Raw genomic sequence first — 25,412 nt, forward strand, 5'->3', positions numbered from 1 at the left:
GGATGTGATTCATGATGTAATGTTTGTTGTGCTCGTACCAAACAAATATGTTTTCTTACATCATGCAGAAAAACAGATTTGTAGGTCAGTGCATACAGCAATACAACACTGAAAACAACAACGTGGATGTTTGTTATGCTTTAAAAGGTGGCGATTTATATTTATTTATTTATTTTTAAATCTGTTTAAGACGATGGTGTTAATGATTGTGAAGTTTGGAGGGAAGCAGCGTTATCTTCAGCTCTTCTGTTTTTGTTGAACTCTCACCACTAACTGGAGTTTATATGAGCGTGTGTGTCGTGCCATAAAACACAATACAGCTCTAACTACTGTATGGCGCTAACAGCTGTTACGTATGTGACGATTGGGTCTGAAAACCTGCCGCACACTTTCATCAAAGGCTTCAAAACAATAATCACAGAGGATCGCTTGAACTCGTCGGCAGTGACGGCTGCTGGAGCCGCGGTGTTAAGTGTTACCTGATGTAATGAGCAGAAGCGGAGAGGTGTAATTGTTTAGCTGCATTTACATTTTTAATGACCTGAATTTCCTTCCTTCCTTTTTTGTTTTTTTCTACCTCCTCTCCAGGTCAGTTGAAGCTGAAAATGAGTGCAGTAGGGGAAAACCCTCTGGACCCGGCGACACCAGAGTCACGCAAGAGGAAGGTCTCACCATGCGACACATCAGGGCAGAGGTAAGAGACCCAGCTGTGTGTGTGCTTTCTGTTTCAAAGCTTCCTTTTCCCGTTGTTCGCCCCTGAGATGAGAGTTCGCCCAGCGTCTTCCTTCAGAGCGCCAACGCTTCCAGTTGAAAATTTTCTAGCTGTTCAAAAGGTCACCGGCTCTCTTTTCAATGAAACAGCCAATCACATATACAGGAGTAGCAGTCGGTCAGATCCGTGGGCCGTGACACCTGGGCCGTCGTTATCATTAAAGTCATCATCCAGATGAAGTACCAGGTCAATCGTCCTCCGTTTGATGCTCATCGTGAACGAGAAAAACAAGTTAAAATATAAAACTTGGCCGTAAAGCAACGCAGTGGTGTCGGTCACACGTCGGCCGTTGTCAACAGACTGTTGTCATGGACTTAACGCACGTGCAGCTCCTTCTATTCTGAACACAGAAGAACCTACATTCAAGTACACCCAAGCAAACAGACGCCACTTCTCTGCCCAGAAAAATAACCTGCCAGGTGGTCAGAGGGCCTTAAGGTGAACATTTTTAAGATGACGTTTGTCAGACGAGGTCGACATGATTTACAGGCAAACACAGCGTAACGGTTTATCAAGAGGTTTAACTCCCGCCCTCAGCCTGTCATCAGGGGGGGAGACTTCTCCATCGATGAGGCTCCAAAGCTCCCTGCAGGAACAGACGGGTGACGTCTCTCGTCTTCTCCCATTCATATTCATATTTTAAACATTAAAGTAGGACTGAAATTCTGCGTTTAATCAAAGTCCAGCAGTCTCAAAATGTCGTAAAGAAGGACCTCACACAATCCCAGAACTAGACGTGACGTCTTCAATTTCAACAAGTCAAGAACATCTTCTTCTTTTTTTTGTGCTGTCACAAAGAACAAATAGCAGAAGAAAAATCTTTCATAAAAAAAACGTTAACCAATAAGGAAACGAAAAAAAGGACACAGCAGCAAGTTTCGAACATCTTCAGGTTTGAGAACAGCTTTTAGGTTTGGAGGTTAAAGTTGAGGTGTGTGTGTTGGGGGGGGGGGTATGGTACAGTAATAGCTCCCTGCAGAATCTGATTTATTGGCCTAAAGTTTGTGTCAACACATACTGAGAATGTGCCTCCTGTTTAGCATTTAAAGAATGAATTTACTGCATGTTGTGTGTGTGTGTGTGTGTGCGTGTGCGTGTGCACGTGTGTGTGTGTAAGGCCCCTGAGCTGATGTAAGAGCTCAGCTTGCATTTCTGCAGGAGCTACACGCAGCCACTGACCTGCGCATTCACACAGCAGCGTCCTCACCCCTCCCTCGCTGCCTCGGCCACCACGCCTGTGTGTTCTGGCTGGCCAGTGCACTGACCTACTTTTCTGTTGTCGTCCCTCTCTCTCTCTCTCTCTCTCTCTCTCTCTCTCTCTCTCTCTCTCTCTCATATACACACACACACACACGTATACACACATTCCTTTTTTTCATGTTTACCACATACCTTGCTATAACTCGTCGGTATGAAAGTATAGTTTGGAAACTTGAGAACAAGGTTAAGCACAAAGCGGCGCCCGAGAGACTGAAATCTGAGCCGAGGTACTCGGTGTCAGTGCTCGACTTGCTAATAGTTAGTAACTTCTTCTGTTTACATAATAGTGAAACATATAACAGGCTGCGGAGGGGGGAAACGCCACACTACACTACCTACACATATCTGAACACTCACAGTGATCATTCGAACCAGCTGTGTCTTAAAAGCCACAACGCTCATAAATAGACGTTTCTGTTGTCTAAAATACGGATTTTCATATACTTCTAAATATTCTATGATGATATTCCTGATGATTTTTCTTTCTCGTGTGTGTGTTAATGCAACATTTAAAGATCCTGTATTTGATCCATTTTTACCTTTTTGAAACCTGTCGACTAGCTTTGTATGATGATGACACCGGCGTCAGTAAAAAAAAATGTGCCCACCTTTCTTCTGATTGGTTAAGCTCTCTGGGAAGCCTAATGCTGCATTCATGTGGCGTCGGACACATCGGGGAAAAACGAGTTTCCGAGTTGTAAAATGCAAATAAACACCTGCTCAAGTCGGAACAACTTGGAAACTCGGAAAGACTTCTGTGCTGGACTTGAAGTCAGACTTGTCGTCAAATGGGGGAAAAATATGTTGACATTTTTTATTAATTCTCGTTATAATTCAGATATAACGTGTAACAGTTACCTGTCACTGAGCTTCTTCGGAGCATCAAAGCTGTTTTTGTGTTGTTGTTACAGCATTCAAAAACTTTACGAGCTGAAATCAAGCGGACGCACTAAAGTCGGATGAAAGACTTCCCAACTCGGAAAATTGAACCGTCCAAGCAGCACCTGAATGCAGCATTTAGAGCTGCAGAACGCTGCAGGGCTGTCAGAGGGAAGGCTCACATGATTTAGCAGAACAAGAAGTTTAGCGCCCTCTGCAGACTTGTCCTGGAATTACTCCAACTCGAGCTCCGCCCACGTTTACTTTGAACATCCGGCATTTTTACACTTTTTTTTATGCAACCTTTATTTAACCAGGTTGGTCCCATTAAGATTAAAAAGGGAGACCTGGCCTGAATTACAAAATGATGATCAGCATCGTAGGTCGACTTTAAAGAAGTTGGAATCAGTTGAGCTCTTGTAGTTCTGCCTAAAAATGTAGCACATCAGAAGTTTAGATCTACTCCGGGGGGCGCCACCGGAGCGGTCACAGGAGAGAAAAAAATCAACACAGACAATAACTCAACATAAAGTTTGCTGACGTCTGCGATGTGGGGAAGTTAAATGGATCCATTTCTACAGAGATTGGAGACGACTTGTTTTGTTGTTCTTTCAGGGAGAGGCCGACTTTCCCAAACCTTCGACTCCCCGCTGTAGAAAAAAGATTTATAAAAAAAAAAAAACATCCTCCTAATTAACTAATCAATGAAAACACCAACAGTTCCATATCTTAATGCAGCACAGAGTTGTGTGCTTTGTGTCGGTGTCAGCTCGCTGAACAAGGCTTCACTTTAAATCAGCGGCGGGTCAGAGGTGTTCTTGTCTGAACACGTCCTCTGGTCTCTCTCCAGCTTCCCTTTCTCTGCAAATTACTTCCTCGCAGCTCAGCCTGTCAAGCCAACTATTTAGTCGTTGTGAGTAATAACGGCGTATTTGGGGAAATTGTGTTTTTTACTATCAGCCCATTTTAGGAACTCTCTCTCTCTCTGTCTCTCTCTCTCTCTCTCTCTCTCTCTCTCTCTGTCTCTCTCTCTCTCTCTCTCTCTCTCTGATTGTGTCCTCTGACCTTTCTCTAAATGAGATTTACAATTGTTGGCCTCCTCCTCAGTGAAAGGTTTATATATATTTGAGATGTTTTTTTTATTCTGCAGTGTGGAGAAGAGGAGACGGGAGCTGGAGTGCCGCTACATCGAGGAGCTGGCCGAGCTGCTGTCATCCAACATGGGCGACATTGCCAGCCTCAGTGTCAAACCTGACAAGTGCCACATCCTCAAGAGCACCGTGGACCAAATCCAGCAGATGAAACGGCGTGAGCAGGGTGAGCGCACACACACACACACACTGTCATTTTCTATAAAGAAGGTTACACAGTATTTTTCTGATGGTTTACGTTGAATAGTTGCGCTACAAAGAAATGTGTCTGTGATTTCATTTTTTTTCTTTTTGGCTCCCATCCGTGAAATTATTTTAATCATACCGAAACTCAAAATATTTTATGGAAGCAGTTCGCCTGTGCGTTTTGAATACAAAGCAACACAACACAGCTCTGCTTTGATCCAAATACGCTGCAGGTCTTTTTTTTTTTTTTTTTGACGGAGAACGCTGCAGGCACGCGTCAAGCTGCACAGAACAGATCGACCAGGACAGGAAGTCAGACAAGGAAGCGCCCCGAGCGTCCGGTCAATTTCAAAATAAAACACTGACACCATTACATCAAAAACAGGCGTCAAGCAAACAAACAAATCCTCCTGACTTTCAAGTCGTTTTTCATCTTTCTTCCCGCGTGATCTTGTAGTTCTCGTGTGATTTGCGTGCAGCTGCTCGGATGCACAAAATTGGATCTGAACTTAAAATCTTCTTTAAAAGCTAAAAACATCCTTAAAACAGAGCATGTAACAGATCTCAACTAAATCTTCCCCTGTTGTAAAGTTTTGTTTTCCATGCGTGAGTCCTGCGTGCAGTCGAAGGTGTGTTTATTCACTTAAAGGAAAAGTCGTTTTCTGATCTGTCCTTGTTTCCCCCTCTGACAGAGAAAGCCGCCCTTCTGTCTCCGGATGATGAGGTGCAGAAGAGCGACATCTCCTCCAGCAGCCAGGGGCTGGTGGAGAAAGAGGCGCTGGGGCCCATGCTGCTAGAGGTGAACAGTACACACACACACACACACACACACACACACACACACACACACACACACACACACACACACACACACACACACACAAACACGCAACATTTCCTCCGCAGCGCCACAGCTCGACGTTCAAACTCCAATCCTCTAACACGCAATCTGATTTATTTATTTTTTTCTCCTCTGTCTTCTTCTTCTTCCCTTTTTTGCTCCTTCAGGCCCTTGATGGGTTCTTCTTCGTGGTGAACCGGGAGGGTCGCATCGTCTTTGTTTCGGAGAACGTGACGGGTTACCTTGGATACGGCCAGGAGGAGCTGATGACCTCGAGCGTGTACAGCATCCTCCACGTGGGAGACCACAATGAATTTGTTCGTAATCTGCTGCCCAAAAGCCTGGGTGAGTGAAGTTTGACAGATTTCACCTCTCACACACTCACTTTATGATCTCGGTTTAAGACGCCATCTTTAAATTTGACGGATTCAGCGCCAGAAAAAAAAACTCAGAAGAGTGTGGCTCTAAAATCAATACAGTCCTGAATTAATTAAGCAACGGCACACTGGAGCGAAAGTTAAAAAAACCAGGACGGCAAACACATTTTCAAGCTGCCGGAGGAGGTCAGACACACGCGTGTGGGTGAGGTTTGAGGAGAAGGGCGGGGGGGGGAGACAATGGCTGCCTTCACTTTTCATCATTCAGCGTTATTTAAGTTTTGTATCCACAACCTTGAGTAGAGAATGTGTTGAGAGAAAAAAAAAAGAGAGGAGGCGGATTCAGGACAAAGACGGGGAAACAATAATCACCTCAGCTCTCCGTGGTAACAGAAGTTTCTTTTTTGAACTTTAGCTTCCTTTGAGTCTTCGAGAACTTTCTTCAACAAACTTTGAAGACAAAACGTTGTTACCCTGATTTTTTTTTTTTTTTTTTTTTTGTCCTCAGTTAAAAGTGTTTAAACTTTCTGTATGCGACTCGCCACGTTTCTATTTCCCTTCTCTCGCAGTTTTGGAAAGACGAAGGGCGGGGCTCTGCACGGCACTGACACTGGCTTTTCTCCTTTAACAGAGCCTGTTGGCTTTTTGTACGAGGACGAGATAACCTCCACACATCCATTATGAAACGCTGTACAGAGCACAGCTTTCTTCGGCTCACTGTGAACCTCTGAGTGTTAGCTCAGTTTAAAAGCATCAGCACTGTTTGCAAAGGGGAAGCTGAAAGTCACAGAGAAATGTGTATTTATAAGATTCAGTGTGGGCCAGCCAGCGTGTGATATGTCGTGTCAGGAACAAACTCGGCTTCATAAATCTTCTCCTTCAACCAACATGTCAAACACTTCACCAAAACAGCCTTTTTCCATCTGACAAACATAACCACGTAACATCCTCTGCCCCCCCCCCCCCCCCCCCCCCCCCCCTCACCTGTCTGATCTCCTCCACCAACGCACTCTCAGGTCTTCTGACTCAAACCTCCTGTCCCCCTTCTGCAGGACCAACACACACACACACCTCCTCAAAGTCGCCTTCAACCACTAACAAACTCAGCTCTCCTCCTCCGCCTCTCGGACTCTTTATTTACACTCAAAGAAATACTTAAAAACTCGTCGTTTGGATTGTTTACAAAGAAGCCGCAGTAACTCCGTAGATTGCGGTTTCAATAAATACTGCATCCTTAGACCGAGGTGTGTTGCTTATGTGCAGCACGGATGCTTAAGTGTCCCGTGAAGAAGGGCTGTTACATGTTTAGAAAGTGGAGTGTCTTAAATCAGCCCTGTGACGTTTTCTTGTAAACAAACCTCATGTTTACGTTCAGTGTGGCTCACACAAACACTTGCATCCTTCCTGCAGGATGCTTTTATAAAACACTGAAGAGCCTTCCTTACTTACTCTTACACAGCGGGCATTCATAGCTGCTGTTTATTGTACTTTTACACATTCACAATAACTTTGTTCATGATGCTAAAACTCTCGTTTATTCTCCTCTCTGTCCAGTAAACGGCGGGCCGTGGCCTCAGGAACCTGCCCGAAGGAACAGCCACACGTTTAACTGTCGCATGCTGAAGAGGCCGCCGGACGAGGTGGATTCAGAAAATCCCGAGGCTCGACAACAATACGAGATCATGCAGTGTTTCACCGTGTCCCAGCCGCGCACCTTGCAGGAGGAGGGAGATGGTAAACCAAAATTCTCCCAGTCAACAAATCATTCAAGTGTTTGCATTTAGCGAGACTCTTTTAATCCAAAGCTGCAAACACGAGGGAGTGAGGAGAACACGAGCAAGGATCGAGATAAAATAAACACATGAGAGATGTTTGCAGGACGATCGGTGGAGGATTTTAAAGTCTGATACGTAACAGTGTTCTAACCAGAAATGACTTTTGAGGAGGTGAAAGACCTGACGCTAACCCCCTCCTTTCTTTTTCCAGACCTGCAGAGCTGCCTGATCTGTATTGCCTGTCGGATGCCTCGCACTCAGCCTTTCAACACCGAGTCTTTCATCACCAAGCAGGACCCCACAGGTAACAAACACCGCCACGTCTGCACACTCAGCAGCACAGCTTTAAAACCTGAGTTAGTCTTGGACACGTCTTGGGTTACATGTGCGGAGGCTTCTGCAGATTTAGACTCATCTTTTGCATGCTTGAAATTTTTGTGTGTGTGTTCCACTGCTTCAGGGAAGATCATCTCCATAGAAACAAGTGCTTTGCGAGCGACAGGCCGGCCTGGCTGGGAGGACCTGGTCAGGAAGTGCATTTACGCTTTCTTTCAGCCGCAGGGCAAAGAGCCCTCCCACGCCAAGAAGCTGCTGCATGAGGGTGAGCCACTCGCACGGATCGCACACGGGCTCAATGCCAGCTTCTGTCATGGTTACCAGAGTTTCAGCACCACTTCAGTGTGATTACAATAGAATGAATTGAATGGGGTAATTTTAATAACTTCTCGTATTTGCAGGAGATTTGATGTGTGGAGTTAGACCCGGGTCAGTTAGAGAAACAGGAGATAGGCTGTAAAAACAGAGACTTTTCTTTTCATTGATGAACTCACAAAAACTAAATGTAAGAAAGACAGAAGCAGAGTTGTAAGTCAAATTTAACAACAAAAAAAGTCAAATTTGTTTTTCTTTTTTCAATTCTTTTTTTCAATTTTTGAAGTATCTGACTTCTTCTCCTGTGCCCTGTTTGTTTGTGTGTGTTTCGATGTCTGTGTGTCACACCACCAGTGATGAGCCACGGCACGGCCATCAGCCCGCTGTACCATTTCACGTTAAGTGATGGCACCCCGCTCAGCGCTCAGACCCGCTGCAAGTTCTGCTGCCCCCCCAACCCTGATGTTCAGCCCTTCGTTATGGGCATTCACACTATTGACAGGTACTGTGTTACACACACACACTAATGCACAAACTCTCCATGCATGCCGTCGGTGCATTATGACCCAATATTGTTCACAACATAGTCATGCTTACTACGCTGGTAGTGGCTAAAAAAGACCATAAGACACAAGTGTAATTTCATCATCACATCAAATGAGGTCTCAGCTGCTCAGCTGGATCAGTGGATAAAAAAGTGACAGATTATTGGACACTGAAGAGTCAAAGACAAACTGTACTGATGGAAATAATCTGGTGAACATGGCTGATTGAATCCACTCGCTGCATGTGAGCTGCACATTTAAAAACAGTAGCAACAGTAAAACAAATCCAGAAAAATGTTGATCAATCGGTGTAACGCCCGACAGGCGCTTGAATAAAGAAGCTAAATAAGCAGGTTGTCTCGACTCTGCTCTATTTAAATCGCAGATTCGACTCTTAAATGTGAGTCTGATGTGCAAACACGCAGTTTATCTACCACATGGTCTCAGGTTACAGCCGTCTTTGATTTGTCTCTCACAGGGAACACAACACTGCTAGCTCTCAGGAAAACACTAACCCCAGCCTTCCACCCAACCTCGGCAGCCTTGCCCAGACTCCCTCCCGCTCCCCGTCCCTCCCCCCCGGCAGCAACTGGACTCAAGGCTCCGGCGGCGTCGCTGCTGCTGCTGCCAACAACAGCAGCAGCAACGCCTCGTCTCACGGACACAACTCAACCACACCCACAGGCTACCTGACCCCCAACCGGACCTGCTCCCAGCAGGTCAACGGCCCCTCTCCTCTGAACAGCCCACTCACAGCCACCCCTACCTCTTTTATGTCGCCCAGGATGCCACGGGCCAGTCCTGGGTCAGTGGGGAGCCCTCGGGTACCGGGGAACCCCTTCTCTCCTTCCACACCAGGCCTCAATTCCCCGACCGCGGCTCTCAGCAGCGGAGGCGGCCTCCACAGGCAGAACTCTGGCGGCGATAGTGGTAGCGGCGCCAACGGGGGTTCGACGGGGACCTTCTCCCTGTCCTCTCCTGCCCCCCAGAGACAAGCCAGTACACCCACCGGCACCCCAACTCGGCCTCCATCTGCAAAACCTCCAGAGGACATGGAAGGAGGGGGAGAGGACTCTGTAAAAGCCCCCCTTCCTTCCGCCTCGCTGCTGGGAAACCCCAGACCCAATCCGCTCCTGGAAAGCAATGGGACAGGAGTGGAATCTAACAACAACAACAACAACAGCATCCATTGCACCTCATCACCTCATCCTCTGAACCCTGTTCCTCAGTGCCCTGCCTCACACAGTACTCTGACTGAGCGACACAAGATCCTGCACCGGCTGCTCCAGGACAGCAGCCCCAACGACACGACCACCTCCACCTCAGAGGAAGGACTCAACAAGAACCAAGTAGACGTCAAGAAGGAGCCGCCTGCCAGTCCTGCACTGGCCACAGCGGGTCCCAAGTCCAACTCCAGAGAGCCTCAGGACCACCAGCTGCTCCGGTTTCTACTGGATACAGACGAAAAGGTGATAAAATACTCTTTCCCTCCAACATAAAATCCTTTTCCACATTTCTTGTTGTTTTTTTTAACAACTAGCTAACTTCTGAATTTTCTCAGATTTCTTTCTTTCCTTGAAATTTTTAATGTCTTTTTTTTGTTTTTCAATGTCCTCACATTCATTGATTTATTATTGTTTTCATTTTTAAATTTGTTTTAATTTTTTTTTCCACCCTTGAAGCCAATTTTGTTCTAAAATTAAGCTTTTTTTCTTCTGATTTTGACACCTGACATATTTGTTTTTATTCTGGTATCAGAAGCGTTCAGCGGTCACAAACGGAAGGTCAGGTTTTCGCTGCCCAGCTCCTGCACCTGCACGTACTGATGTGTTGGTACTGATGTGTTGGTACTGATGGATACTTTACATAGCAGTCTCTACCATCCGAGTGTGAATGTGTTTGCTGTGACCTGAGAGGTCACCTGTAGGTGTTATTAATAGTATCGGTCAAACGAGTTCCTTCACGTCTAAATAACCGTTTGCACACAAGAATCCAAGGTGAGTCCATGAGCAGCTCTGAACCGACTCCCTGCAGGCTTCTTTAAGGCTGGGGTGTTTAGCTGCAATCAACCTGGGGAGAATGATTTGCATGCATGTGCAGGACAGTGGAGAGGTGGATGTACCGCTTTTTGCACAGAGGATGCAAAAGTCCACACAAAAAGTCAGCATCTGTATTTTTCTGTGGAATCCAAAATAATCAAACCTCCTGAGTCACGTCGTTGAAACATTTGAACTGAAACTTAATTTGTGGTTTTTTCAGGACTTGGGCGACCTGCCGCCTCCGTCTGCTCTCAGCCTGCAGACGGTCAGAGTAAAGGTGGAGAAGAGATCCAGCGGCGAGGGGCTGGTCTGTACGGGCTCCGCCGCTCTGTCAGCGGGGGCATCCAAAGCTGCTGGAGTCTCCAGCAGCCCATCCTGCATGAGCCCCAAAGCGAGTCCCGTCGGAGAGAACCGCAGAGACAGCCGGAGGGACAGCCGGGACTCAACGGTACCGTCGATGTTAATAAACCAGGTTAATAAAGAACGCTCAGTCACTCGTATTCTGCTCAACTTAAAAAGTGTCAGGAAGCAACATCCAACCAAATGATGCTGGTTTGAAACCTTCTCATCAGAGAGTCACTATGATTGGCTTGTTAGGTCCAAACTATCCCTGATTGGTTGTTTGATTCAGACCTGAATAACTGAATCCAGAGAAATGAGAATTTCTCTCCAAACATCTGTAACAGTCACATGTTCTTATCTGCTTTTTCATTGTTCTCGATGAGCGAGATTAGGTACATAAAAGTGTAAACAAGCAGACTTTATAGTTGTTGCTTATCTTCACGTCGACCTCGAGCAGCGTGGTGCAAACTGAACGATCAAACCTGTCGGGAGCGGCGTTCTTAAAAGTGTTATCTTAGGCGTGGTTAGTTTGCTTTTAAAGGAGGTCTGTTATTCTCACTTTAAAACGTTAAGTATTAAAAATATGGATCGGCAGAATGAATCTCCTGGAAGAGCAGGAAGCTGCACTCATCCTGGCTAATGATTGTCATTTACTGCACCTGATGTTGCTGCACGTAAACAACAACACGGGGATGAGTCACGATCCAAGGAAGAGTTTCAGTGAAGCCTACGTGTACGAGTGAAGTATGAGTCATCAACAGGAAGTATAAATGTCAGATATATCCGTCAGATGACACGTTGGCGATTTATACTGGAAGAGAGGTGACAGCCAGTGCTCTGCAGCTTAAACAGAGAGGCCGCAGTTTAGAGCAGAATGGATTTGAATCAGGCTGCATGATGTGAGAGATAAAAATAAGCAATGTGACGCGACACCTAAACCGCCCTTTTTGTGTCCGTCTACATTTCAAAAACTCAAATCTCAGCAAAGTGTCCCGATCACTTTTCTCGATTTACACTTTTTAAAAAGGCTCAGTCACCTGACAGCTCCTGATAATCTTCTCACTTTGAGATTTTGAAAGTGATAAATTACGCCTGAGATGCTTGTTGTGGGTTAAAAAAAAAAAAAAAAAAAAAAATGCCAATGGAGGCGTTCACATTTTACTCGTCTTTAAATAAGAAATTCCACGTCTGAGCAGGACGGTACAACGTGATGATGAAAGCTGCGCTCCCTCCGTGCTCCGTCTGCAGCAGCCTGGTCCCGTCAGACACTAATGACACCCAGATCATAACTGTAATCACCTTCCTATTAAAATTGGCTCTGTGTGAGTTGGCACCCATGTGGAGAGGCCGCCATTGCTTTCAAATTGAAAGCGGCACTCTGTGAGAAAGAGAGCGTTTTACGATGAAGCGTGGTTATTTCCTGCCGACAGCCGTTGTAAATCATGTCGGATGTTTATTTTCTTGGACTTTGTCTCGGCTGCGGGCTCAGCTACCAGCTGCAGCCTTTGAAGCTCGCTGGCCTTTAACCTTTTGTCTCTCCTTGTCTCCGTGTCACTGATCCTCTGACCCCCCCCCCCCCCCCCCCCCCTTCTCTGCCACCCATTATTCTTTAATTCACTCTTTCACTCCATTACACCATTACTTCTTCCATCCTCCTCTCTCTCCATCTCCTTTCATGTGTTTCTTCTTTGCGCTCGTTTTCCCGCCCTCAGATGTCGGGTGGCCCTGTTGACATGGACCCTCTCACCCAGCTGCTGCCTGGCCTGAGAGGCCCGAGTGGGGCCAAGCAGGGCGGCGAGGAATCAACAACCCCTGGAGGAGGAGGCGGCCCCCAGCTACACTCTCCGGCCCCGCAACCCCCAGCTCAGCTCCAGTCCCCCATGCCTCAGCTCCAGTCCCCCCTGTCCCAGCCGCCGCAGACCCTTCCCCAGTTGCATTCGCCGTCGCCGCAGCTCCACTCCCCCTCCCCGCAGCTCAAACTGCAGTCGCCCACTCAGCTCCAGCCCGGTGAGGCCAGCACTCCCCGCAACGCCAATGTGAAGAGAGAGCCTCCAGGCACTCCTAACCGAGGTACAGTTTCTACCCGGAGGGGGGGGCAGGGGGGGTGATATACTACCCATGGACCCTCAAGTGCTGTCTCAATATTTAGGCAAGGCCGCTTTTATTTGTACAACGTATTTCAAACACAGGCTGAATTTAAAGAGCTTTACAGACGTGTTTTAACAACACGCATTAAAAACTCTCTTAAAGTCACTTTCAGAGGACTGAAATTCAATGTTTAACATCATTAAGTAAAATGCGGTTTCACTGTTTTCTAACCTTCAACTTTTGTCCAATTCAAGAAGAATCTCAGAGTTCATGCTCTCACTTTTAATAACATCAAGATTATGTGATTTACTCATTCATATACGAACCTACAAATGTAAGCCGAGGTGCCCTCTTGTGGCCAAATGTCAACATTGCAGTGTTTTATCGACGCATGAAACTTCAGCTTTATTAAGAGCCATTGTTTTGCAGCTGCTTGTACGTGTAAAATATAAATAAAACACAGATTTACAAGCGACAACAGATTATACACAACGGCTGAAAACGTGAAATAGGACCTAAAAAGAAAACACTGATGTCAAAAAGTGTGATGAATCAAAAGCTGGACCGAATGAACACACGAAAAGGTCAGTGACATAAAATGATCTCAGGGTAGTAATTGCACTTTTGCTGCAGTATCAGTCTGTAAAAGGGCTTTTATTAGTATTATACCTCAAACATTTTTGCTGTGTAACTTTATCATAACAACAGATTCACTGCCTCCTTCTGGCATGGACAGTTGTTTCCTGTCATGCATGTGCAGTGCGTGCCGGTTCGTCGTCGGATGAGGTGTGCCGTCTGCCTGGTGTGTGCTTTAGACGTAGACTGATTGATGAATAGATTGTAGGTCTTCAGACACAAAGGCCTTAAAGGTTGTTCGGTTTACAGACTCAAGCGGCCTGAACGGTCTCGCAGAGTCTCCCGTGTAAACTCGACACCGACCAGTCATCGCCCTTCTTCTCTTTGTTTGTTGTGACTGTTCCTCACCCGTCCGAGTCTCGCGTTTTGTCCCTCAGGGCTCAGTGATGGCGGCCCGCCGTCCGGCTGCAGCCTCCAGAGTCAGTCGTCCTTCGATTTCTGCAGCCCCCCCACTCCAGGCCAGACTCAGGCCCAGGGACAGGGAGACCCCTACCAGACCCCCAAAGACAGCAGCCCCTTTCCAGAGGCAGAAGTCATCAATCCCTTCAGTTCGAGCACTGGTACGTCGGAAAAACCTCAAACCATCAAACTGTCACGTTTGGTCTTGATGATGTGAGACGTGGAAAACTGTGGGAACTTAGTCCTGTCGTAACTTGACTCAGACTCCTCAGCTGCAGGAGAGCTTTGTTAAGCTAATGCTCTACTGCGTGAATGACCTCTTTCATTATTAGCTCTGGGTGTGGTCCGACTGTATTCTGTTACATATACGACCCTATGAGTGATCAAGATTTGTTGTAAGAGAGGGGAGGAGCTATGCTACGTGAATAAAGCCAGGTGAAAATGTGGTATCAAAGGCAAAGGAGTCTTAAGTCTGAAATTTTTTCCTTTTTAAAGTGTGATTTAAAAAAAAAAAATCTGTTTCAGGCTTATCGAAGATGGATGTGGGAGACTCCCAGTTCCAGCCTCTGGCCTTGTCTGAAAGCTTGACCTTTGATGGTCTTGGAACACCTTTACAATCTGCCCTAGCATCACCTCAAGAGTAAGTGGTGCCATCACTTACAGTTTAGAAAAACGCCTCAAATCTTTCAAAGACGTAGGCGTGCTGTGCGCGTGCGCTGACACACCTTTGTTTCTGTGTGTGAGCAGGCAGTGTGTTCCCTGCACGCTGGACGAAGTGCTGGGCCCTCCGACCACACCCGAAGGACGAAACGATGAGAAAGCTCTGCTGGAGCAGCTCGTCTCCTTCCTCAGTGGGACTGACGAGAGCGAACTGGCGGAGCTTGATAAAGCCCTGGGGATCGACAAACTTGTACAGGTAGGTGCATTATGGAACAGAGACTGTTGGAGGCTGTTGGAGAGAGAAGAGAAGATGTTTTATTTTCCATAAAAAAATCACAAAACTGATCTGTCGTTGTCCTCTCTTCCTCTCCTCAGGGCGGCTGCTTTGACCCTTTGCCTCAAACATTTCCAACCCAGCAACCCACTGCCTCCCCCGTCACCTTGGACCCTAAACTTCCCACCTACCCTTCCCAGTTCACACCAGCTCCACCAGCTCAGTTCCCTCCAGAGCTGGCCGTCGTGGGGCCACAGGGTCTGGGGTTCGGAGCACCTCGTGCGGCGTTCCCTGCTGGGGTGACGGGCATGGGGCTGCGGCCGGGCATGACACGTCCACAGGGGGTGAACCCCCAGCTGAGGCTGCCACCCAACCAGCTGCGCCTGCAGCTGCAGCAGAGGCTGCAGGGCCCGCAGCAGGTGAGGAGGCAGAGGTGGTGGTTTGTGTTGACTTTGTGGGTTATAATTAGTATGTGAAGTGTTCTGTTGTAAATCCACTCTGATCCTGTATTTGATGATGTCTATAAACCCCTCTATTTCAGCCCTGCTCTGAACAGGCTGTTTCTGTGTCTGTAGCTTTAAATATGTAAATGAGCTGTGTCTGACCACGCCCCCTCTCTGGAAGGGGCTCAGGTGTACTCAGTGCTTTCTCACTCCATGTCCTATTGTTTACGGTGAGAAGGCAGACTCAGAGGGCAGAACAAACACCTAGCTGTGGGAGTGTCACCCACCTGTGGGAGGGGCTACTGCCCTTTGTGATGTCATAAAGGGAAAATCTCAAAACGGCTAAAAAACGCTAAATATCGTATCACTGAATGTGTCAGAATGAAGCCAAGGGACTTGTCTGATTTGATGTTTTTAAATATTGATTGAAAAGCTTTCTCTCTGCTCTCCTGTTTCCTCGTTTGTTTTTCTCTCGTTTGAACTCTTGTTATCGACACCTGTCCTGTGCTGACCTCTGCTTACGTCTCGTTGTTTTTCCTCTCCCTTCAGCTCCAGAACAGGATGGCAGGTATAAACCAGTTTCCAGGAGGAGCCCAGCATGTGAGCATCGGGATTCGTCAGGGGGTTCAACAACCTCAGATGCCCTCACAGGTGAGTCACACAGGGCAGCACTCAAACGCTTCAAGCAAACGATCCCGAGTGCTTTAAATCCCTGTGAAAATGCAAGGTGGACACGGAGGCTTTAGGTAACATCTCCCCCCAATGTTGTAACTTTTCGATTTTTCCATAACAAGCTTTTTTCAAATGTATTTTCTCAGCAGCCTCCGCTGAACGCCCAGATGTTGGCCCAGCGTCAGAGAGAACTCTACAGCATCCAGCACCGCCAGCGCCAGCTCTTTCAGCAGAAGGTCATGCTGATGAGACAGAACCTGGCCGGCACTCCGACTGGCGCCGTCGGGACCATCGGAACCGCCAGAGTCCCAAAAGGTTCCCCAACAACGCCTCAACCACCACCACCGCAGCAGTTCAGCTTCCCAGCAGGGTTCAGCACCATGGCGGGAAAATCCCCTACCTCACCCAGTCACTTCAGCCCCATGAGCGGGAGTCCTCTGGACAACAAGCTGACGGCCAGAGTTCCTCTGAGTAACCAGACGCTGATCGGCACCGTGCAGGGTCAGTTCAACAGCAGCGTGAACTCCTCTCTGCAGCAGGGCCTGTTTCAGCAGTTTGGAGGGTCTGGTGAGTTCAGGAAAACACAAATCCTCCAGTCCATCAGCTCCTCCTCTGAACCCGGTGCTGCTGCTCTGTAGCGACCCGCGGCGGCGGCGGTGGCCGTGTACTGCTGCCTGTTGTTGTTGAGCATGCTCCACACACACAGGCTGAAATACACACACACACACACACACACACACACACGTAAAAACAGGGTCGTATGAACCTGCACTAATGGAGAGACGTCAGGAAAAGAGCTGGCCCCTCTGAAGCTATCAAACTAATTCCCAGACTTTGTCCATATCGGGACTTGAACCGGCGAACCTCGGGTCGTTATCACAGCATATACACGTTTGTTCTTCTGTCCTTTTCGTTCAGGGGTGTCAAACTCCAGTCCTGCAGGGCCGGCTTCCTCAGACTGTTAGAAGTCTCAGGTATCTGGCCCTCGAGGATTGAAGTTTGACACCCCTGCTTTAGATCCTTAAAGTCTTTTTAATAAGAATGTCCAGTTCGGTAATATTTAAAAATAAATCTATATTTCTGATGCACTGACTTTGCCGTCCTTGAAATTATTAAGACTTGACTGTTTCTCTTTTAAAGCTTTGGTCCAGCAAGACCCTCCGTTCCCTCCTGAGATGAGCCCGACCAGCCCGTTACTGTCACCTCAAAACTCCACCTCCCAGAGTCCTCTGCTCCAGCAAGCCCCGCCTCCTGGCTACCAGTCACCAGAAATGAAGAGCTGGCAACAGACAGGCGTGGCCAGCAACAGGTGAGTCCCCTCTTTACGTCGTTTAACGATGTTTATTTTATAGTCATAATAAGACGCTTTTTTTGATTCGGCTCTTCAGCCTGTTCAGTCAGTCAGGACCGAGTGCAGGGCAGGCGTTCAGCCAGCAGGGGGTTTACAACAACATGAGCATCACCGTGTCCATGGCCGGAGGCTCGGGTGGCGTCGGCTCATTACCTCCCATCGGGCAGGCTGTCGGCTTGAGCAACAGTAACCTCAGCAACGTCGCCTCGGTGTGCAGCGAGCAGCAGGTGAGTGACTCTGAACCTCTCAAACCACTCGAATGTGTCGTAACGCCGTCATCCATCAGACGCACACACTGCTTCTATCCTGGAAATGACATCATCATGAAGGCTCCGTCTGGTCAATAGAGGACCCTAGAGCGCCATTTAACCAAAGAGAAGAATGACGGACGTTAACAGATGAGTATGAATTAAAAGCCATCATATGTGGCATGTAGATTTAAAACGTTCTACTTGTCTAAAATAAAATCTGTGACAAATCTTTGCGTTCTGCGCCTCCGTTGAGATTGCCCAAGGGCACGTCGGCAGCTCTCCAGCTACCTTTATTACATCAGGAAAAGCCCCCCCCCCCCCCCCCCCCCCCCCCCCCCGAGTTTAGAAATGTCCTGGCCAGCAGCTGCAGCACAGTCGACAGTTGTCCACAAAATTTGAGCAGAAATATCGAAATAGACGAAAATCAAGACGCTCAACAATAATCCGTAAAAAGAAACGAGTAAAAGCGGGACGTGTTTATATTGAAGCTCTCCGTGTGCCACTGTCTGCAGGTGCAGCAGGTTCAGGTGTTTGCAGACGTCCAGTGCACCGTCAACCTGGTGGGCAGTGACTCCTACCTGAACCAGGGCGCCGCTGCAGCCGCCGCCGCCGCCTCCCAGAAGGGCCCCGTGCCCCAGGTGTCCCAGAACAACCAGGCCCAGCAGAAGAGCCTCCTCCAGCAGCTGCTCACCGAGTGACGACCCCGCCCACCTCCAGCTCTCCTGCTCTACCCTCTTACTTCTCACTTCTACGCCTCCTCCTCGGAGGTCGGTGCACCAGACCCATTGCTGTCTCTGTCTCACCTTTTTGGATGGATCGATGGAAGGATGGATGTTTGGACGGCCTCAGCGTGACGGCTCAGAGAGGGCGGCGGCGCCGGCGGCGGCGGCGGCGGCGGCCTCGCCACTTCTTCTGTGCAGCGTTGGTGGATTCAGGGGCCGGTTTGTTTTGCCGCCCAGAACTTTTTCACAGAAAAGACTCAAGTCAGAAGGAGCAGCAGTGTATTTTAACCTGCCTGTCTAATCTGTCTGACAACCTGTCTGTCTGCCTCAGCCTATTAAAGGCAGTGTTGTCTTGCTGCTCATTCCTCGGTGACCTACTTCCTGCTTCCTGACCCAAGAAAACAACTGCAACATCATTTGTAGATTTGCCAAGTTGTCGTCACTGTCAAATCAGGGCCGGCTTCCTCTTTTTTTTTTTTTTTTTTTGTTGTCGTTGTTTGTTTGTTTCTCTGCTGGACCGTCTCGGCAGCAGCAGCAGCAGCAGTGCATCTTGGGAGCATGAGTTCCAGCATACAGCTGAGCTCTTTTAATGTGTCGGGATTATCCCACACATCAGCAGCACCTCTGGCTTTTTTTTTTTGTTTGTTTTTTTTTGTTGAGATTTTTCTCCGACCTGTCTCTCAGCGATGTGGGAATGTTTAAGGTTTCAGACCTCTGTGGCATTGTGGGATAGAAGCTCGGTATCAGCTGGTTCTGAGACTGTCTCTCTCTATCAGCTACAGTGCCTGGTGGAAGTTTGAGTTTTTCCCGAGCTCTGCTTCTTCTTCTTCTTCTTCTTCTTCTTCTTCTACTACATATTGTTCTATCTCCTGTTTTTTTATTTGTTGGTGGAATTATGTTTTTGTTTAAAAAAAAAAAGAAAAAAATATTCTGCTCTCATCTTCATCATCATCATCATCATCATCATCAGAACAAGCTTTGACAACAGCCAGAAACGGACGGATTGATGGATGGATGGGAGACAGACGGGATGCTGCTCAGTTTGGAACTTACGTGTTTTTTTTTCTCTCCCCCGACCGGAGGAAGTTTTATTTTTATTATTTTTCAAAGTATAAAAAAAAAAAGAAATGAGACTGTTATAATTATTTAAATGTCTGTCCGTCACATTTTACCCCTCACCTCAGCAGCTGTGAATACAGAGCCCTGTTGGGTTCTCTCTCTCTCTCTCTCTCTCTCTCTCTCTCTCTCTCTCTCTATCTCTCTCTCTCTCTCTCTCTCTCTCTCTCTCTCTCGGCCTATCAGTGTTGTTTGCCATGTTGTGCACCATGCAGGCGGGTAGTATTGTACAGTACAGAAGGACAAAGACTTGGGGGACGAGCTCACTCTTCTCTTGTAAAGCGCTTTCCTCTGGAGAAAAAAAAAAGAAAAGAAAGAAAAGTGTAATTAATCGATGAGTGAGAACAGCAAAACGATGTATAATGTGATTCGATCCAGGTTTCTTATATTTCTTTTTAAGTTTCCTTTATTTTGTTTAATATCTAATAACGTCACCTTGTGGGTGGGTTTTTTTTTTCTTCTTTTTTAAGATTGTTTGTATTTTGGCATCATGATGATGTAAACCCTCGCAGCGGAGGAGGAATTTAATCCAACTTCTGCAATTGAATATTTTTTTTTTTTTTTAAACTCGGCTCGGTTTCGCTTCTGTTCAGCACGACTTTCTGAAAAAGAAAAGAAAAAAAAGGGGGGGAGGGGTGTTTGCTTTCTCTTGTGGTGACCAGGGAGCCATCTTTTCTCGTGTTCTTTTTCTTCTTCTTCTTCTTCTGATGTATGTACGATGCGTTCACGAGAACTTTTCCGACAGTACATGTGTTGTAACCATTGTATTAAAAAAGACAAAGTCAAGACGGTACCTCGAGCTGCGCTCTTTGCCGCGATCACGCAGCCTCTGTCGATGCTAACGGTACTTAGCCGCATCGACATTGCACACAAAGTCGCGGCAAACATCCGGCTCCTGAGGTATTGTTCCTGTATAAAGACTTTTAAGCAGAGGCTTTAGTAATAGAAGTTCCTAACAATGATGTGATGGAGAATTCATTTCCAGCTTGTCATGAAGTTGAATCCAAACAGGTTGAGTTGCCAAAAATGATTTTCTTTCATTTCTCCTGCAGACCTGTATTTTATTTTTTTTTGTCAGTGTTGCTCCTCTCGAGGAATCTTCTTTCTTTTCTATTTTTTTTTTTTTTTCTGTGTTTTTCTGGGGATTCAACCCTCCACTCCTTCTTCCACCTCTGGTTCCCTGATGAAGACTTCACTCCACTGGTGACAAACAAACAAACACGAACAGTTTTCTGTTGACTACTGTTGCTCGGTCAGACACTGTGTCGCTCTGATCACAATCAAAGAAAAAGATGCTTCTTATCGTGAAACCCTGCCGCGATGCTGCCTCTGAATATTCCCTTTGAATTAAAGTCAACACACGCGATACATGCGCAGGATTAATGCCTGCTTTAGGCTCGTTCTGATGTGTCGGACGCCATCAACATGACCTCTGTAACTCCTCCTTTAAAACACTCGTTTCATCCAGATGAACACAAGGCTCATTTTTAAAACCCCCAAATCTGAGCTCTTCCCTGAACCTACCTTTGTGTCTACGTCATGTCAACGTAGCTGAACGTATCCCTCAAAGCTTACTGGTTACGTCAAGTGTTCAAACGCCTGCCAAAGGCCTCATTGCAGGGGGGGTCAGCAGAAGGTCATCGGCCACATGGACGGGAAATGTTTGCACCAGAACGGTTAAAACTGTCGGAGCAGCTCGTCTGCTTTCAGAATATTGAAGCTGAACAAGAGCGAGCTGAATCTCGATGTCCACCATGAACCCTGAACCCTAAAACCTCAACCATGAACCCTGAACCCTAAAACCTCAACCATGAACCCTGAACCCTAAAACCTCAACCATGAACCCTGAACCCTAAAACCTCAACCATAAACCCTGAACCCTAGAACCTCAACCATAAATCCTGAACCCTGAACCCTAAATCCTGAATCCTCAACCATAAATCCTGAACCTAAACCCTGAACCCTAAACCCTGAACCATAAATCCTGAACCCAAAACCCTGAATCCTCAACCATAAACCCTGAACCCTAAACCCTAAGCCCTGAATCCTCAACCAGAAATCCTGAATCCTAAACCCTGAATCCTCAACCATAAACCCTAAACCCTCAACCCTAAACCCTTATGGACTGAATATATGGCACCTAGAAAGTGGCGTCCACTTTCCCACGTGTGTAACCGTGACCACACAATGTCATGTGGTATTACGGGTCTTTACGTTCCTCACTCACAGCCATAATAAGTTGGTCTGACATACATGTTCAGTATTAGCATTAAGCTAACTGAATAGCTGTCATGTGGACGTGTTTACGAGGCGTCGATCAAGCTTCCAACGCTTTTATATTGAATTTGGCCTCTTAGAAATCTACTTGGCTGGTGGATATTTCATCTTGGCCACTTCCTCCCTCGGGAATCCATCTGTAAAGGAACATGCAGAGGTTTTTAATGGCCTCAAACATTCGGCACAAAATCCCTCGTTCCTGGTTGGATGAATCCTGGGTCGTTGTTGATTTTCAATTCTTTAAGGAAAGGAATATTAGAGGCAGCATCCAGTGAGAGGGTTCAACATGCAGCTTACACACACACACACACACACACACACACACACACACACACACACACACACACACACACACACACACACACACAGACTGAAGGCTCTCCTGTTCTCACAGAGGAACAACACAGACAAACAAACAAACCGTATGCAACAGAAACAGACGGGTTAGCATGCTAAGGTCTAACATTCCTCCCACCGACTCCTCCGATGTTTGATGACAGAACCACTTTGTGCACAGCTCCGTGTGTGTTTGTGTGTTTGTGTGTGTTCACGGTCGATGTACCGTGTATCCAAACAGAGGCCCAGGAAACGTCAACAACTTCTTTTTCTTCTCTTTTTTTCTTTTTTTTTTAAAACTGTATTTAAAACTTTGCCTCCTGGACTCAAACGTCTGCCAAGACTCTCTGAGATGTTTCTTTTTTTTTTCTGTGTATATATTTATTAGAGAAGCATGTGGATAAATCATCAGCTTTGTTATTACCTCATTGTTGTTTTGAAATCAGGCAGGAGTTCTGTCTGGTTATCTTTTCCTCTTAACTGAGTTTTCACACTGTGAGTGACTGTTTTTCATCGGTCCAGCGTCTTTATACAGACCGAACCATCCGGCGGGATAAGATCTGTTTCACCCGCTTCATATAAAAAGCTCCCATATTTGGATTCAGCTCTTCTTGACGTTGAGCACTTGTTTGGATTTTTAAACCCCGCCCCTTGACGACTTTATAATCAGTGAATCTGTCGGCTGCTTTTTGGCTCGTTTATGTTTTTTTAAAACGTCTGAAATTTCCTCGATCCAAAAAGTGACAGCTTGACTTTCACTTAACTTTTACTTTAACAATAATACAAAACGGAGGGAAGAAAGAGAGAGAGATTCTAACATGAACGTTTGACCTGCTCTCTCTCTGTCTCTCCTTGTGATGAAAGATGAAAGCAGATCATTTAAAGACTCTGATCCCAGACTCCACTGGTTCATGTGAAACGTCACGGGTGTCTCAGAAACTAAAAACTTCCCTCTACCTCCGCACTGAGACTCTCCATGACTGCACATGAGCTTGTGGGGAAGAGGAACAGAATCCAGCCGGGAGTTTTAACGTGTCCTTCTCACTAACGGCGTTCGTTTCTATATGCTGGTTGTAACTCCTGATTTATTTGTCGCGTTGGGATGTTTTTCCCCGGGAGCAGCGAGGGAAGCACGGACGTCGCACATTCGTTTTGGACTTGGGATAAAAACATGTAGCCTCTTAATTTCATGGCACTTAACCTTAACTCTGCAGAACAGTCGGTTTAAAAAAAAAAAAAAAAAACTCCAGTGGGTCAGCGAGGAGACGAGGAGAAAGTCTCGAGTAACGGCACGTTTTCTAGAAAGTGTCTGAAAACGTCCTCACAGTGTGAACGCGCCGGTCAGACCCTCCTGCGCCGCTGTTTGGTTCGATGGTTGACTCTCAGAAGAGACAGAAGCTGCACAAAGTGGAAGAATGTATTTTTTTTATTTTTTATAATTTTTAGGAAGGATTCTGCCAGTTTCAGCCTCCTCTTGTTTTCTCTGCTCTGATTATTTCACACAGTATACATACAGTATTGAAACCCCTCCTACCTCCTCCTCCTCCTCCTCTCCTCACTTTTCTGCGTGGAACAGGCATTCCTATGGAAACGGTTTCCTCTACAAACCCTGTCAACTGCAGAAAACTCTCAGCTCATCCTGTGTGTTATTTTTTTTACAAACCAACATGCCAAATACAACCAATGCATATGTACTCTGTTTTTTATTTGTATCTGACAGCCATTCGATGGAAACAAAACAGTCCCTCCTTCCTCACTACGATTAACAGGTACAAGGTTAGGTTCTTCTTTTTTTTTTTTTTTTTTAATTTGTAAAGATGTTAACATGATGTATATAACAGAGAAATGTGAATATGTATTTGTTCAGAATCAACAAACAAAAAAAGTAGTGCTCCGAGTTTGTGGTATAAAAAAAGAAAACTACTCGCCTCCGTCATGTTTTGATTTAATGTTTTTTTTTTCTACTTTTTTTTTTTTTCTGACGTATGTATAAGACTATCAGTGTGTGTGTGTGTGTGTGTGTGTGTGTGTAAGTGATTAATACTGTATATCTGGTGTTCTCTAAGATGGCAAAGTGGGAGATGTTCCTGGTTTTGATTCTTCTTTCTTTCGACCCTGCACAGTACCTGTGGGTGTTTTCTGATGAACTATGCCAGAGAATGGTTTTTGTTTTTTGTTGGGTTTTTTTTAAGCGACTGCTGAATGTGATTTTACTGAGAGAGAGAGAGAGAGAGAGAGAGAGAGAGAGAGAGAGAAGCAGTGTGGACTGGCTTTTTTTTTTGTACGGGTTAATTTAAAAAAAAAAAAAAAGAAAAGAAAAAAAGGCCATATTATTTAATTTTTTTTTCTCTCTGTTGTCAAAACGTTTAAAAGCAGATCTGGGAGAGTGGAGCCTTGGTTTCTTGGAGAAGCATTGCCTGCTGGTTGTGTCAAATCGTGGGCTTTGTTTTGTTTCCTCACTGTCTCACAGATGTAGCCTCTTTGTTTTTTTTCTTCTTGCATTTGTCACTAGTAAACGACCAAAGCTTCAAGATGTTTAAAGGAAACCATATGCAAACCTCATCATCACTGGATAACACATAATGTAGCGCCCCACACACACACACACTCACACACAGTTTTGCACGTTTCTCCTCGCTCGCTCGTCGTCCCCCCCTTCCTCTTTCTTTCTTTCTTTCTGTTTGTAGCCTCTCTCTCTCTGCGACACGATGTCCCAAAGTTACGGTCGGTTCAGCGACGTCTCCTTCGCTTCGCCACTGACGTTTTTTTTTTTTTTTTTTTTTTTCTTTGTGCCTGGAGTGCTGTCATTCGTTTACAGGAAGAAAGAAAACATTGCAACCGTTACCTATGCACCTTACTGAAAGAAGCATTTCTTCACTTGTTGAATTAACACTGGAGCAAACCTTTCATGTTATAGGTATGAACACACACACGCACACACACACACACACACACACACACACACAGATTGAAAGCCCCGTCAGTGTAGTTCAGTGTCCCTCTCAGCGGATTTCGTCGTTGCCTGATGACCTCTCTCAGCTTCTCTTCATTCTTTGACTTTATACCAAACTTGAGGTGCCTCGTGTATATATATATATGTTCACGCAGTAAAGCTCGCTCCTTTGCTGTTTAACACTAATAACCTTGTTAGCCAGGGTTTTTTTAAAAACATTTTTTCACCTTTATAAACAAAAAGTTTACTGTATTTAAAAAAAAAAAAAAGACTTTTTTACACGCATAGAAGATAAATCAGAATTATTCCAGGAACTTGCAAATACAATCTAATTTTGCACTTTATATCGGATTTACTCGGAGTGAAAAGGCCGCCGGAAACTGTCTCAATCGGATCAGTATTAGGAGAGAAAGGTT

General features: G+C 46.2%; 1 protein-coding gene and 1 long non-coding RNA gene across 3 annotated transcripts in view; one reads left to right on the forward strand and one right to left on the reverse strand.

Moving 5' to 3' along the window:
* Positions 1 to 19,442, forward strand: part of ncoa1 (nuclear receptor coactivator 1) — a 29,858-nt gene extending 10,416 nt beyond the window's left edge. The window contains exons 2-21 of one of the 2 annotated variants that reach the window (XM_079345666.1): positions 589 to 694; positions 4,062 to 4,228; positions 4,941 to 5,047; positions 5,257 to 5,434; positions 7,021 to 7,200; positions 7,453 to 7,545; positions 7,702 to 7,842; positions 8,247 to 8,394; positions 8,916 to 9,906; positions 10,697 to 10,924; positions 12,531 to 12,888; positions 13,920 to 14,102; positions 14,467 to 14,581; positions 14,689 to 14,857; positions 14,977 to 15,294; positions 15,868 to 15,969; positions 16,137 to 16,557; positions 17,131 to 17,299; positions 17,379 to 17,568; positions 18,105 to 19,442. In XM_079345666.1, coding sequence (XP_079201792.1) covers positions 606 to 694; positions 4,062 to 4,228; positions 4,941 to 5,047; positions 5,257 to 5,434; positions 7,021 to 7,200; positions 7,453 to 7,545; positions 7,702 to 7,842; positions 8,247 to 8,394; positions 8,916 to 9,906; positions 10,697 to 10,924; positions 12,531 to 12,888; positions 13,920 to 14,102; positions 14,467 to 14,581; positions 14,689 to 14,857; positions 14,977 to 15,294; positions 15,868 to 15,969; positions 16,137 to 16,557; positions 17,131 to 17,299; positions 17,379 to 17,568; positions 18,105 to 18,290 — 4,533 coding nt within the window. In that variant the 5' untranslated portion in view covers positions 589 to 605 and the 3' untranslated portion in view covers positions 18,291 to 19,442. The remainder of the gene's footprint in view (positions 1 to 588; positions 695 to 4,061; positions 4,229 to 4,940; positions 5,048 to 5,256; positions 5,435 to 7,020; positions 7,201 to 7,452; positions 7,546 to 7,701; positions 7,843 to 8,246; positions 8,395 to 8,915; positions 9,907 to 10,696; positions 10,925 to 12,530; positions 12,889 to 13,919; positions 14,103 to 14,466; positions 14,582 to 14,688; positions 14,858 to 14,976; positions 15,295 to 15,867; positions 15,970 to 16,136; positions 16,558 to 17,130; positions 17,300 to 17,378; positions 17,569 to 18,104) is intronic. The other variant, XM_079345667.1, reaches the window with a different exon arrangement.
* Positions 19,443 to 20,487: 1,045 nt separating this feature from the next.
* Positions 20,488 to 22,903, reverse strand: LOC306825199. Its single transcript, XR_013779231.1, has 2 exons — positions 21,234 to 22,903; positions 20,488 to 21,198 (listed from the first exon to the last, which is right to left on the reverse strand). It is a non-coding gene; the product is annotated as an uncharacterized lncRNA (long non-coding RNA).
* Positions 22,904 to 25,412: the final 2,509 nt, after the last annotated feature.

The sequence above is a fragment of the Symphodus melops genome, assembly GCF_947650265.1.
Source record: "Symphodus melops genome assembly, chromosome: 1".
NCBI classification, from domain to species: Eukaryota; Metazoa; Chordata; class Actinopteri; order Labriformes; family Labridae; genus Symphodus; species Symphodus melops.